Source organism: Entelurus aequoreus, linkage group LG07 (assembly GCF_033978785.1).
Source record: "Entelurus aequoreus isolate RoL-2023_Sb linkage group LG07, RoL_Eaeq_v1.1, whole genome shotgun sequence".
Classification (NCBI taxonomy): domain Eukaryota; kingdom Metazoa; phylum Chordata; class Actinopteri; order Syngnathiformes; family Syngnathidae; genus Entelurus; species Entelurus aequoreus.
The window spans coordinates 64,687,466-64,703,355 of NC_084737.1; the positions used below are offsets into that span (position 1 = coordinate 64,687,466).

Here is a 15,890-nt window from a genome sequence, read left to right on the forward strand (position 1 = left end):
TAACCACGCCCACAACCCCACCCCCAACCATGCCCCCGCCCCAACCACGTCCCCGTCCCACCCCCGACCACGCCCCCCACCCCCCACCTCCCGGTATCGGAGGTCTCAAGGTTGGCAAGTATGTTTACAACAAAACTAGCAAAGTTTACATTTAATAAAATAAGCTTTATAAAAATGTGTTATTGTGTTTGTTTGTAGTTTATTGCTATAAAAACAGTAACTTCTATGATTTGTTGTCAAATTATCAGATAGAATCTTAGGCCAAAAAATCGGATCGGAGGCCAACATGATCGGAACGTCTCGAATATGTTCACTTCCTGTATTCTGGGTACACAACACACAAAAGCCAGGGCGGAACTCCAAAATGAGGCAAAACACACCCACGTAATGGTTTATGTGAAACAATCCAATGTAAAATAGCTTTAATTAGAATATCCATCCATCCATCCATTTTCTACCGCTTATCCCTTTCGGGGTCACGGGGGGTACTGGAGCCTATCTCAGCTACAGTGACACAATTTAAAAGTGAAAGTGGTCCACACGTGGGTAGGGAACTAAATATAGGCCTCCTTACGAATCTTTCCTAGATAGCATTTCACCTGTTTTTAATGTGCTTTGAGAGAGCTTGTGCTTTAACAGGACAGAGTCTCATATGAAAACACATGATGAAGATTGTTTTTTTCCCAAAAATGTGTCTTTTGACGAAGGTAGCAGACCAAAAAGCAGGAACCAAAAGGGTGCTGTTGAAATCAAGTATTCTATACAAGGCAATAAATATTGCATGCACTACAGAGGTCATGTTGATGTTTGCATGCACGGCACAGCTCTTCAAAAATTCCAGTACTATTGTGTGACACATCACACAAGTGTTCGAGAAAGACCGAGTGACATTTAAACCCCTCACCGAGGCAGCAGTGCGTCACGTGAATGAAGTTCAGTGTAAAAAGAGAAGAGTTTCACAATGGTGGGGCCGGTTTTACGGCACTGTTAAGCAACCTTGCTGAAAAGTGTTTTGCTGAAGGATGAGGAAAGGCTGATGAAAGGCAGATGTGAGGACCAAGCAGGCTGGGCTACAGGGTAATGGGTGGGACTTTCAACTGCAATACAACCCCAAATACGCTAAGCCGGATGCAAATAGTCCACGTGGGACTGTAACACTTTTATTGGGATGGAGATGGGGGTGACGCCAGATAGTCTGTAGAACAGGCCTGGGGTTAATTTCTGGGGTTTAGCTCTGGTTCTCTGCTTTGTCCCATTTTAAAGAGCCGCCTGTGCATTATCAGCCATAACGCATGACGACCCTCTGCAAACGCTCGACTTCAATTCAACAGAAATATACGAATGCTTAGCTTATAGCTTTTGGAGTCTCAGCCAGGGGGTGATTTGTCAGAATAATCCACCTACCGTGGCTGCTGTTTGTCTCTCGATTCTGTCTGTGACCACGCCGCAGACTTCCTCCAGCTGTGGACAGTTCATCACTTGTGAAAGACGTCCGACGGCTCTGTTCCACGTGGCAGGTATTGATAATACCGTGTAACTTTAGACTTTATGCCTGCCCAATGTAAAAGTTTCTTGCACTCAACTTTACAGATGTGGACTTAGCTGCTGAGAGTGTCATGGCTCTGATAGTTGTTGACTTTTTTTGCAGCCACTATGATCCCATCACGAGTTGCTTTGGGCTATTTTTGAACTTCTAGCTCAAGCATGGATGCACGCTGCCTGGTGTGTTTGTGTTCATCATCATCATCAGTCAGAGTAGTAACTATGGCTAGTGTTTGTGTCCAGCAGCTGAACAAATGACTCTCAATGCAAGCGTCCGCACATCAGTTTTCTACTGCTTATGTGATGTGGATCCTATCCCACTCAAAGAGGAACTGCACTTTTGGGGGGGAATTGTGCCCATCATTTGCAGTCCTTATGTAGAACAAGCACACATATGTTGTTGTTTTTTTCATGCATTATAATTCGTAAATAAATGCCAGCAAAAGTTTGCTTACAATGGAGCATATGGAAGTCGCTCTATTCTGTCTATAATATACTTTAAAAAACATTCAAACACCTCAATCAAGTTTTTTTAAGTATATACAGTCCGATCAAAAGTTTACATTCACTTGTAAAGAACATAATGTTATGGCTGTTTTGAGTTTCCAATAATTTCTACAACTCTTATTTTTTTGTGATAGAGTGATTGGAGCACATACTTGTTGGTCACAAAAAACATTCATGAAGTTTCGTTCTTTTAATGAATTTATTATGGGACTACTGAAAGTGGGACCCAATCTGCTGGGTCAAAAGTATACATACAGCAATGTTAATATTTGGTTACATGTCCTGTGGCAAGTTTCACTGTAATAAGGCACTTTTGGTAGCCATCCACAAGCTTCTGGCAAGCTTCTGGTTGAGTTTTTGACCACTCCTCTTGACAAAATTGGTGCAGTTCAGCTAAATGTGTTGGTTGGTCTGACATGGACTTGTTTCTTCAGTATTGTCCACACGTTTAAGTCAGGACTTTGGGAAGGCCATTCTAAAACCTTAATTCTAGCCTGACTTAGCCTTTCCTTTACCACTTTTGACGTGTGTTTGGGGTCATTGTCCTCTTGGAACACCCAATAGGAGTTGTAGAAATTATTGGAAACTCAAGACAGCCATAACATTATGTTCTTTACAAGTGTATGTAAACTTTTGATCGCGACTGTATGTAACAGACACATTTATAATGGCATGTAATATTTACGTATTTTTGCTCAATTCAAGTATACGGCAGCGCATTGATTTCACAAACGTATCACGACGTTCGCTTTTTCCTTCGACAACATCACCGATTACTGCTCACTGCAGACTTTTTGAGAGCCAACAAACATAATAAAACATAACTTACTGTACCGCCGACTGATAGGATGTGCATATGTTCCAGTTGGAAGAAGAATTAAATGGGGGATTGCAATTAACTGTCTTTTTGTGTCATTCTTGCCATTTCTGGGTCCATGTCCTCATTCTACTATCTAGGTGAGAGGCGGTATTTATGATCTTGAATAAACTTTCACAAGCTCCGAGGCAAAGAAGCAGCTCACCAGCCGATAATGTCAATAAAGCAGCACAAGCTAGTTAGCTCTCTGTGATCACGACACTGCTGAAAATAGTTTGTCTGCGTTCACGCCTAATAACAAAAAGACCAAAAAAATAATAATAATTATTATTTTTTATTTTTTATTTTTTTTATTTATTTTTTATTTTTTTAATGCACTGTAGCACTTTGAGGTTGTTTGCTCAATGTAAAGTGCTTTTACAAATAAAATCTATTATTATTATTATTATTATTAATACTTGGTTAATATTCAAGTCACAAAATCTAAATGGAGTATTATTGGCGATTTTTGGATGGTTATTTAGAGGGTTTTATGGGCGTAATCTAGGACCGCCCATTGACTCCATTGGAAGCGGACTTTTATTTACGTTTATTTACGAGTAAGACTGTATTAAAAAAAATGATTGTGAATAATAGGCACAATTTCAAAAATGTGCAGTTCCCCTTGAACTGTATACCACAAAACAAGTAACCACCAACGTTCCCTCCAAGGTGCTCAAGCGTCCTCTGCACACAGCACAAAATATTATCCAACCGAAACTCTAAACAAAATCCACACATACCAATTTATTCTGTTCAATTTTGCAATGCCACTGTGACAGGTGACAACAACAGCCCTACCATATAAAACAATGTTTGCCAAAACTGATACATTTTTGTAACGTCTGTTGAGACGCTTTAAGGACAGGCGGTCCATCGATCACTTTATTGAGCACACCAAAAACATTAGTAAAAAAAACTTCTATCTAGCAAAACTGGTCATTGTCTGCCGTACAAACCAGGACGAAACCAACTCTTTGTCATCTGTCATACCAACAGCAACCGCTCTCTCTCACCTGCACCAACACACGCCCTCATGGCACTTAGCCACAGATGCGTTTAAGGCCAAACAAAAAGTCAGACAACTCCAACACCTCACAAAGTGTACATGTCAGGCCGTTACACTGTGACTGCTCAATCAGATGTGTGCTTATTCTACTGTCATTTATTAATAATGTTAATGTATGGATATTAATCATGAAATGCTGTTACTCGATTAGGTAGGTTGGGAGTTCAAACCCCAGCTGAGTCATACCAAAGACTATAAATATAGTGAAGTGAAGTGAATTACATTTATATAGCGCTTTTTCTCAAGTGACTCAAAGCGCTTTACATTGTGAAACCCAATATCTAAGTTACATTTAAACCAGTGTGGGTGGCACTGGGAGCAGGTGGGTAAAGTGTCTTGCCCAAGGACACAACGGCAGTGACTAGGATGGCGGAAGCGGGGATCGAACCTGCAACCCTCAAGTTGCTGGCACGGCCGCTCTACCAACCGAGCTATACCGCCCCGATAGGACAATTTACCTCCCTGCTTGGCACTCAGCATCAAGGGTTGGAATTGGGGGTTAAATCACCAAAAGGCTCACTTCTACCCTCACCTCCCAGGGGGTGGAACAATGGGATGGGTCAAATGCAGAGGCTAATTTCACCACACCTAGTGAATGTGACTATCAGTGGTACTTTAACTTTAACTTTAACATAAATGCTCATAAAAAGATCTCGTTTACAGACACAAAGTTACAGGAATGTACACTTTATCCCATGCTTACATCTCATCGTGCAACATTGGAATGTTTCAGAAGGAACTAAATGTGATCTCATGAAACATTAGAGCAGGGGTCCCCAAACTTTTTGACTCAGGGGCCGCATTGGGTTAAAAAAAATTTGGCCGGGGGCCGGGCTGTATATACTGTATATATATATATATATATATATATATATATATATATATATATATATATATATATATATATATATATATATATATATATATATATATATATATATATATATATATATATATATATATATATATATACACCTTGTCTTTATATTCCAGCGAGTTAATTCATTTTGTCATTTAACATCAATTAACATTGATGTTCATCAACATTTAACATTGTCACGTTATCGATGGGAAAATTCATTTTTAGACAATATGATTTACCTGAGCGGCTAGGAGACACCGAGAGTAACAAGCGGTATGAAATGGATTAGAAAGGGGAAAAAAAACAAACAAACAATTAAAACAATTTTTTTTTAACTTGGGACTTCCCGTGGGCCGGATTTTGGATGTTGGGGGGCCGGATCCGGCCCACGGGCCGTAGTTTGGGGACCCCTGCATTATTCAATCACTTGTCAATCACAGGGCACATAAGGGTCAAACACGCATTCTGAATGGAAATCTAGCCCACACTGGCTGGATAAAAAGTCTGAATGCCATACGATGAGGTAACCTCAAATGTAAAAAAATTTCACATCAGATTCATCACACTTTTGAATTTAGATTAACCACAGGTTATGATTTGATTGCATAATTTAAATTAACTTAAAATAAGACACCAATATTTGGGCACAAATGCAATTTGATTATCAGAACGCCATCCATCCATTTTCTACCGCTGGTCCCTTTGGGGTCACGGTGGGTGCTGGAGCCTATCCCAGCTGCACTTGGGCGGAAGGCAAGATACACCTTGGACAAGTCGCCACCTCATCGCAGGGCATTATCAGAATGTCATCCAGAAATGTTTTTTTAAATGTTTCCCTTGAATGCACTACATTTTTTTATTTTTTTATTTTTTGCTCAAATCTTGTTTTAGCTGAAGTTCAGTCCGGGTGTGTTTTGGAGTATAATTTGCTCCTCACTCATCTTTCTACTGGTGTATGCATTAAAGTTAAAGTCCCAACTGGGTGTGGTGAAATCATTCCCCACATACTGGGACTGGGGAATGATTTCCCCACACCCAGTGTGTGTGTGACTATCGTTGATTACTCACTACCACAATGTACATTCTTGATTTCCCATAGTGTTTCCTAAAGCCAGAAAGTTGCCATTTGAAATGATTATAGTTTTGTATCACGCTTTCATACCTACAAAATTAAACAACTGAATGAACATCCTCTGAGTCTCGTGATTCCACCATTTTTTTTTACCAGGGGTTGTAGGAGTACCAAAAAATGTTCTGTTGTAATGTTTTTTGTTTGTTTTACAATTTAGCATCTTTACTAAATTGTGTATGACTTCCATGCACATTTGATGGAATTAATGACCTGCGTTCAGATTTCATTGAGGTCACACATTCATTGGTTATTTCATTGTTCCTCCAGTAGATGAATGGCAGCCACGAAGGGCGATATGTCCACTAAGAAGGACAAAGAAAAAGAGATCCAGTATGAAGACCCACCGGATGGCGGCTGGGGCTGGCTGGTGGTGTTGCATTGTTTCCTGGTATGGCCCACATCTGCATTGGCTCAATTGAATGTAATCAGTGGATCATTGGAAGTATATCAACAAAAAATATTTTCCAATTTATTTTAACTTAACTATTTAGGTTAATGTCTTGGTGATGGGGACACTCAAGACCTTTGGGATCTTCTTTGTGGCATTCCAAGATGACTTTGGCGGTTCGGCAGAAAGCATCAGCTGGATCGGTTCCATAATGTCAAGTTTGCGTCTATCTGGAGGTTTGAGTGAAAAACTTTTTTTTAATTTTTTTTAATCAAAACTTAGATGGTTTCCAATATGCACAAGATCAATCATTTCTTCTAACTCCCATTTTGGAGCAGTGGAACAATAGTGGGCGTGTCTTCATGCTTCCTCTCCTGTCACCTCTCAGCACCCATTGCCTCTGTGGCTTGTGCCAAGGTAGGAACCAGGGTGACCGCCATTACTGGGGCAGTGCTGGTTAGTGGAGGCTTTCTCATAAGTATTTTCGCCAACAGCGTGGTTTTCCTCTACATCAGCATGGGAGTGATAGTAGGTAAACAAGAACGCTTCCTCAGCCTGTTGATCGACTGTGTGCCAGCCTCTGTCTAACTGTCTTTGCTCCATGTAGGAATAGGTTTCGCACTACTCTACCAGTCCTTCTCAGTGGTCACGGCGCTGTACTTCCGAAAGAAGTTGGCAACAGCGTATTCAATCGGGCGCTCTGGGATGGGATTGACCTTTGCCCTCGCGCCATTCACTCAGCTGCTTTTGGACCTATATGCTTGGCAAGGTAAACAGGAAGAATGGATGACTCGGAATGGATTTTCACTGCATAATTTCTTTGAAATTACCCATTTCCCCCCCCCCCCCAAAAGATAGATTACACAATACAGACAATCCTTGGTTTAAGACATTTCATATTAAGACGTTTCGTGGTTACAACGCACTCCCATAAATTAATAACTTTGTTTCGATCTCAGCGGTTTCGGGTTGTAACTAGTTACGTTTGCTTGGCGGAAGAATACATGTATATGCACATTGCTACACTGAGAAAGGACGATGTTGTCCATGCTCTTCCTCGCCAATATCCCCCCAATTATCATGTCTCCAGTCCCCAGCACAAGGCAGACTCTGGCATTGTGTCGAAGAAAAATAAAGTGAAACCAGACATCGTAAAAATGGTTAAACATAGGAAAAACGCTGATCAACACTGGCTAAGGGTGCCTGAGCTCTGCAACAATCCTATCCTTGAACTTGTGCGCGGAGGAATTACGTCTCTTAAGTGATCAAAATAGCAAGCGCTATCCATGTAGCATGTTTGCCTTTATGTAAATGCAGAAGATATGCTGATTATTAGAACACCTACAGAAGTACGAAGAGAAGATACAAATATAATCATTTATCACTCGCAATGTGATTTATCAAGACTGACACTGTTTTGCATCTATATTTAGCAAGTTTAAAACGTACGCTAAGGAGGCGATGGCTGTAATATGACAGACAATAGATGGAAAGAATCCCCTGTCCTTGTGTCGAGGATTGGCATCTTTCTGTCAGAAATAAAAATGTTAGAAATTTTTCAGCTGATGAATGACGTAGGTTATGAGGTTATGTTCAAACCAAAATGCTCATGTCTGCTGGCATTTTTTAAAGGCGTTCAATTTTTTCATTTATATCTCCTATATATATAAAAAAAAAAAAAAAAAATTCTTCCATCATGCATTTTCATGTAAATGGATCATTCCAGCACACAGTGCTAACATCTCCCAGAGTGCATCTTTGGCATGCTAAAAAGTGGGTTCTGTTGTAGATCGCTCAGCAGGAGCAATTCTATATTGCTCTAAAAAAGTGGTATAGTAGACTTAAAAGCCGCAGTTTGGAGCATGATAACATGAATGTAGAGGGAAATGAGTCTCTCCATGGTGACAGCCATTAATGTACAAGCAAAATCCTTATTTAAGTATGGCGGTCTGAACCACTTTTGCACTTTTTAATAATTGTACATACAATTGTAACAATTAATCAATATATCCATTTATATTCCTCAAATTCAACTACTCTGATCTGTGCTCAGCAAGTTGGCCTTCCAGAAGTTAGGTATCGAGCCAACATAGTTTAATAGGCAATATAGCAATACTAGAAAAAAGAAAACATTGAACGGCAAACTTTATATGAAGTTTAGCACTTTTAATGATAAGGACGTTACTCAAGTCTGTCTGCCCGACATGAAAACAAGTCATCAAAACAAGAATGGCGGATACCTACGGTGGCCAAGAAAGGTCACAACAAATGCCATCGCCACCAGACAATAATGTAAAGCGCCAACACAACTTAAAGCCGCAAAGGATGCGACGGACGCAACTAAAAGTGACAGCGCAGCAAGTTTCGCTGCCAGACCAGGGTTAGCTGAGGCGGAAGTTTAAAAAGAGTGTATTGAACATAGTATATGAGTACAATTGAAAAAGTTAAAAATCGTCATTTATGACTGAAAAAGTGGTCTCACTTTACTTACTTTTCCAACTTTGTTCATTACACTGCTTTCAACTTTACGCCTCAGCCGTTGTGGTCCTTCACCAAAACACGTCCGCTGTCACTTCCGATGCATCCTTAAATTGTCGTGTTTTGGCTTATAATTATTGTGTAATGGCTTTATGTTGTTGTGTTTGGGCGTTTGCATTTGTTGTGACTTTTCTCGGCCACTGTAGCTGTTCATTAAAATGAAAGTTGTAGCAAGTCAAACCACTGCTCCTTTAACCGGAAATAATTTGGTTGCACTTAATTTCTCAGGTAAATATAATGTTAATTCAACCTGCAAAGATGTTGGTTGCACTTTATTTTTGGTATTAATATTGTATTATTTTATGTTTAAAAACAAAACAAGTAGAAGGTAAATCTACTGTTCTTTTATTGAAAATGTATTGAATGTTGAAAATGAGAGTTTCCTCTTTTTAATTCAACTTGAAGATTTTGTTGCGCTTTATATTTAAACAAGATGTGATTACATTAGCCATGAGTTGGTGTTTACTTGCTTCTTTGTATCCACAATTCATTTATACATAATAAGGAAATAACAGGATAATTGGAAACTTCACCTGCAGTGTCCAATATTCAGTATTTATTTCACAGTCACACTGCTTGATTTTTTTGCTAAAAAGTTACTGAATCAATTTCACCTCACTTAACGGTTTGGATCGTATCGTTTTAATAGACTAATATTGTCCCTGAATCCTTATCGACAACATCAAAATATGATGTGAATTGAATCGTTCATAAAACAAATCGATGCACCCCGAACGCACAGTCTTAGTAGATCACACGCAACACGCCCACTAACACAATTTTAGAGTTTGCGCACGCTATTTAGCACGTGTTATTTAGGATCTTGGTAGATCAACGCAGAATTTGTTCGTTAACGAAACCATGTTTCTACCAATGCCTACCTATGTTTCTACCTATACACATGCACATCTACTCAAGCAACGCACCTATGATCAATTAAAAAACACCTGGTGGATTAAAACTACAGTCACAGCATAGATCAAGGGTGTGCTAAGTGGGCCATAGGGCCATTTTCTGCCCATGGCTCTGGTATTAGTCCTCTGCGTAATCTAATTATAAAATATATTCATTATTAATGAGATGGGCTATTAGATACACCGATTAGCAATTTATCTGTCATGACCTGCCATGACAGGCCTGGCTTTAAGTATAAATTCCTTGTGTTTTGTGTTGAGTTAGTGTCAGCGCCCCTTCCTACCTGTTTTCTTCACTTCCTTTGCACTTCCCCTGCCTCGTCACACAGCCAATGTTAAGTTAAAGTACCAATGATAGTCACACACACACTAGGTGTGGTGAAATTATTCTCTGCATTTGACCCATCACCCTTGATCACCCCCTGGGAGGTGAGGGGAGTAGTGGGCAGCAGCGGTGGCCGCGCCCAGGATTTTGGTTGAGCAATGATGGACACATCCGCCTCTGTTGATTATCACATTCGGTGTGCTTTATATGCCAGTGCTCATGCCAGACGATGCACAGTGCATTGTTTAATTAGGTGCTGTTTTGCTGTATTAGTGTTTTACATAGCGTTGCTATCTTTTGCATCGTTGCATGCTGCCTTCTTTTTAGCTGCGTGTGCCTTACATCAGTAAATGTAAACACAAGGCTATCAGTTGTAGATACAGTGCATCCAAACTGAGGCTGTAATTGCTTCCAAAGGTGCATCAACGAAATATTGAGCAAAGGCTGTGAATACTTATGTACATGTGATTTCTTAGTTTCTTATTTTTAATAAATTTGCAAAATATTCTAAAAAAAATAAAATAAAATAAAATCACATTGTCATTATGGGGTGTGTGTGTGTGTGTAGAATTTTGGGGATAAAAATTAATGTACTCCATTTTGGAATACGACTGTAACATAACAAAATGTGGGGAAAGTAAAGCGCTGTGAATACTGTATGCCTATACTGTCACCCTGGGACTCACATTTTCCCATCATCAAGTTATCCTACATTTTCTGAAGTGAAATCATTTAATATTTTTTTTTTTTAAATAATCTATGTCTTCTTATAAACATAAATACACATAATTGCGTGTGTTAAATGTATTTTCCAAAACAGTACTAAAAAAATAAAGAACATGATATCTACATTCATAAAGTAAAATTACTACCTACATAACAGAAAACTATTTTTGATATTTCACTTACATAGTATACATCAAATTCATTAAGGACAGGGGTCTCAAACTCAGTTTAGCTGGGGGCTGCTGTAGGCAGAGTCTGGCTGAGGCTGAGCCGCACAACGTATTCGCTTCAGAATCATGGTATAATCATGTGACTAAATGAGCTATGGTAAGCCTTAAAGGCCTACTGAAATGCGATTTTCTTATTTAAACGGGGATAGCAGGTCCATTCTATGTGTCATACTTGATCATTTCGCGATATTGCCATATTTTTGCTGAAAGGATTTAGTAAAGAACATCGACGATAAAGTGCGCAACTTTTGGTCGCTGATAAAAAAGCCTTGCCTGTACCGGAAGTAGCGTGACGTCACAGGTTGTGGAGCTCCTCACATCTGCACATTGTTTACAATCATGACCACCAGCAGCGAGAGCGATTCAGACCGAGAGAGCGACGATTTCCCCATTAATTTGAGCGAGGATGAAAGATTTGTGGATGAGGAAAGTGAGAGTGAAGGACTAGAGGGCAGTGGAAGCGATTCAGATAGGGAAGATGCTGTGAGAGGCGGGTGGGACCTGATATTCAGCTGGGAATGACTAAAACGGTAAAAAAACACAAGACATATATATACTCTATTAGCCACAAAACAACCAGGCTGATATTTAATATGCCACAAATTAATCCCGCATAACAAACACCTCCCCCCTCCCGTCCATATAACCCGCCAATACAAATCAAACACCCGCACAACACACTCAATCCCACAGCCCAAAGTACCGTTCACCTCCCCAAAGTTCATACAGAACATATATTTCCCCAAAGTCCCCAAAGTTACGTACGTGACATGCACATAGCGGCACGCACGTACGGGCAAGCGATCAAATGTTTGTAAGCCGCAGCTGCGTACTCACGGTACCGCGTATCCAACTCAAAGTCCTCCTGGTAAGAGTCTCTGTTGTCCCAGTTCTCCACAGGCCAATGGTAAAGCTTGACTGTCATCTTTCGGGAATATAAACAATGAAACACCAGCTACGTGTTTGTGTTGCTGCAGCCGGCCGCTAATACACCGCTTCCCACCTACAGCTTTCTTCTTTGCTGTCTCCATTGTTCATTAAACAAATTGCAAAAGATTCACCAACACAGATGTCCAGAATACTGTGGAATTTTGCGATGAAAACAGACGACTTAATAGCTGGCCACAATGGTGTCCCAAAATGTCCGCTACAATCCGTGACGTCACGCGCAAACGTCATCATACATAGACGTTTTCAGCAGGATATTTCGCGGGAAATTTAAAATTGCACTTTACTAATCCAACCCAGTTTTTTTGTCTGCACCGTTATTGTAGTTAATGTTCATTCGAATGAAATTCCATATTGTCGTAATATATCTTTACTATTAGCTGCCCATGGTACACGGGCCGCAATTACACCAAACTAGGAAGTTAAGTAGAGGGCCACTAATTATGGAATGGCCCCAAGTTTGATCCCTTTGATCAAGGAGGAAGATGCATATTAATTATTGCAGCCATTGATTTACATCCTCAATGCATAATTAACTATAGTGGTCGTGTTGCATGGTACATATTACAGATCACCTGACTCTGAGTTCTCTCTGTCCCTCACAGGGGCGATGCTGATTCTCGGCGGGCTCATGCTTAACCTTGTGGCCACCGCGTTGCTTCTGCGGCCCATAAATGTGAAATCTGCCGCTGTGTCAAACTCTTCTTCCACCAGCCAAAAGAGCCCGGCTCTTTCCCTCAAGAGCTGGTCAGAAAAGGACTTCGCCAAGAGCTGCCTAAATGGCTCCTCACATTTATCCAACGGCGTCTTCAAATCAGACTCCCTCGCATCCCCACCCTCTCCTCCTCACAAGGATGTCGAGGACCTGGAGAGGCAGTGCATTAACGGAGCAAACGGCCAGGTAGAGAACCCAGAGCTGAACAGACTCGTTCTCAATGGACACGAGGCCCATCAAGACTTGGGTTTTTGTAAAACCGCAGAAGGCTCCACAGAGCTCAATGGCACCATGAGCGGGTCTTCAACAGTTGGACATTCTTCCATTCATGCCAGCACTCCAACCGAAGAGACCATCCCCAAAGCCAAAGTCCTCGATTTTTCCTTACTCAAGGACCCGTTCTTTTGCATTTATACGTGGTCTTTGGTCTTCAGCCAGCTGGCGTACTTCATCCCCTATTTCCACCTGTCTGCCCGAGCCAGAACCCTGGGCATTGACCCCATGGATGCATCTTTTATCATCTCTGTGGCAGGTAAGGCACACTTTGAACACTTTAGTGGTTTCTCCCACAATACAACTTCAGTGGTAGGTCTAAAGTTGAACACCCTGAAGGTTGCACATTTTGGAATGCAACCACATTTAACTGGAAAATAGTACCATTAAAGTTGCACAAGGGCAACTTGAAGGTTAAACGATCGTTATGACATAGGATGATGATGTCACCACATGTGGCAAGGTAGGAGAACTAGACCATAAAGCTGTAAATGAATGCTATACACATCTCTGACTTGGTTCCTCAGTAAAATATTGCTAGGAATAAAGAACAGAATGTACAGTACTCCAGAAACGCTCGTTTTGGACATAACCCCACTCTTATAAGAATAACACACACAGTGTGTTTTGGCACACCCAACTCTATCCAGGCTGCTTAGCACAAGAAGGCTAACTCAGCAACATTGAATGCTGACAGATGAATGCTACGTAGAATAAACACACAAAGTGAGCAAGTAATATAATATGGTAATATGGAAATAAGGTTTTGTATTATTGTTAATAAGGCTTTACTTCCATTTACACTTGTATGACAGTAACAAATATTTAAGTACTATAACAGTACCTCACTTTACATGCTTAGTTTGTTCTATGACGGAGCTCTCAACTTAAAACACCCATCCATCCATCCATTTGCTATACCTCTTATCCCTTATTATGGTCGTGGGTAAACTGGAGCCTTCCCAGCTGACAGGCTAGATGCGAGGTACACCTTAGTTTACACTAAGCTGGATAAGGTTATCTAGGGTAAATCCCACCTAACCTTATCCTTGTCCACACACAACAATGCCACCGTTTAAGACCCCCTGCCCCCCTCTGTCCACCGGCGCAACGCGACCTAATACGCATGCGCGGAAAATGCGTATTATATATATTATAAATGCGCACGTCATAGTGTTGCTTTGTGTGCAAGTTCTTAAATTGAACTTATCTGAACAATATCCAGTGTTGTGGTATTTCAATTAACTGGAATCCAGTGTGCTGTGGGTCCCTATTGTAGTGAATCACAGCTGAGCCACCATAAATTAATCAAATCTTTATTAGACACGTAAACAATGTGATAAAGAACATTTTACATCAATCTAACTAGGGATGTAGATATCTGGTCAGGACACTCCTCACTCTTTTGCCTTCACCTTCATTGTCCATTCCTTTTTGGTGACTTTATATTCTCTGGACCTTGATGTTGATTCCACGACATACATGGTGGACAATAACTGATACAGTCTGCTTTGCCAGTCCAAAAGCATTTTCCGTGTTCCAAAGTTTTCCCTCGACGGCCAGGAAATACAAAGCACGCGCTACCTTTTTTATCACATCCACGGGAGCCCGCATTCTCGTTGACTCTCCTTCGACAAATGGACAAAGTTTTTTGCTAAGTAGAATCACAGCTGGCCTGGACATTCCAAAGTTCTCTTGCCGTCTGAGAAGTGTTGTATCCGAAATAGCTACAATCGCTTTCTCTTAAGGTATTCATGTGTGATTTCCACAAGTGTCTGTACAGACGGAAGGAGAAACATGGGCATGTCTGGATGACTCGCCTCCATATTTCCAGTGGTTAGCTCCGAGTTACGAAACCGCTTTATTATGAAGCTGGCTGTAGCGCGTTCTTTGTGACGTCACTTCCTGTGTGGGCGCGGTCTTTCTGGCGTCATTTCCTCTCCGAACTCAGTTTGTAAACGATCAATGAGTCCATACAAAGCTAAGTGCCGGGGATTCATAAAATACATGGCGCACTTAGCCGTGTAAAAATTTGTCCGAGAAGGTGGACCTTAAACGCTGGTTTAGTGTGGCTGAAACGGGGCTTAGGCTAAATAATTATTCGTTTAAGGGGTTAAACGACTTAGTGTAGACATGGCCCTACACTAGTCACCGGACAATCGCATACTGAAATCAAATCAAATCAATGATATTGGTGCTCGGCCCCTCAAAAACCGCACCGTTTTAACACGTAACAAAATTTTTAAGAAATATTGTATAAAAACAATACAAAATAATGTACTACTAACAACTACAGTAGTTTTATGAAATCATGTAATAATAATGTACAGAGAGCAGGCTTCTACAGCATATCCTTCCTGCTGCTTCTCCGTCAAACACATCCTTAAAGGCCTACTGAAACCCACTACTACCGACCACGCAGTCTGATAGTTTAAATATCAATGATGAAATCTTAACATTGCAACACATGCCAATACGGCCGGGTTAACTTATAAAGTAATGCAATTTTAAATTTCCCGCGAAACTTCCGGTTGAAAACGTCTAGGTATGATGACGTATGCGCGTGACGTCAATCGTTGAAACGGAAGTATTCGGACACCATTGTATCCAATACAAAAAGCTCTTTTTTCATCGCAAAATTCCACAGTATTCTGGACATCTGTGTTGGTGAATCTTTTGCATTTTGTTTAATGAACAATGAAGACTGCAAAGAAGAAAGCTGTAGGTGGGATCGGTGTATTGGCGGCTGGCTGCAGCAACACAACCAGGAGGACTTTGACTTGGATAGCAGACGCGCTATCCGACGCTAGCCGCCGACCGCATCGATGATCGGGTGAAGTCCTTCGTCGCTCCGTCGATCGCTGG

At 40.8% G+C, this 15,890-nt stretch overlaps 1 protein-coding gene across 6 annotated transcripts in view; it reads left to right on the top strand.

Annotated features, from left to right (window-relative positions):
- The window catches only part of slc16a4 (solute carrier family 16 member 4), a 63,907-nt gene that overhangs the window by 21,429 nt on the left and 26,588 nt on the right, over window positions 1–15,890 (top strand). For 2 of the 6 annotated variants that reach the window (XM_062052205.1, XM_062052207.1), the window contains exons 4-8: window positions 6,236–6,356; window positions 6,460–6,592; window positions 6,745–6,888; window positions 6,964–7,125; window positions 12,643–13,284. In XM_062052205.1, the coding sequence (XP_061908189.1) occupies window positions 6,243–6,356; window positions 6,460–6,592; window positions 6,745–6,888; window positions 6,964–7,125; window positions 12,643–13,284 (1,195 nt within the window). In that variant the 5' untranslated portion in view covers window positions 6,236–6,242. Of the gene's footprint in view, window positions 1–1,483; window positions 1,518–6,235; window positions 6,357–6,459; window positions 6,593–6,694; window positions 6,889–6,963; window positions 7,126–12,642; window positions 13,285–15,890 lie in introns of those variants that run through there. The other 4 variants (XM_062052209.1, XM_062052210.1, XM_062052208.1 and 1 more) reach the window with 4 other exon arrangements.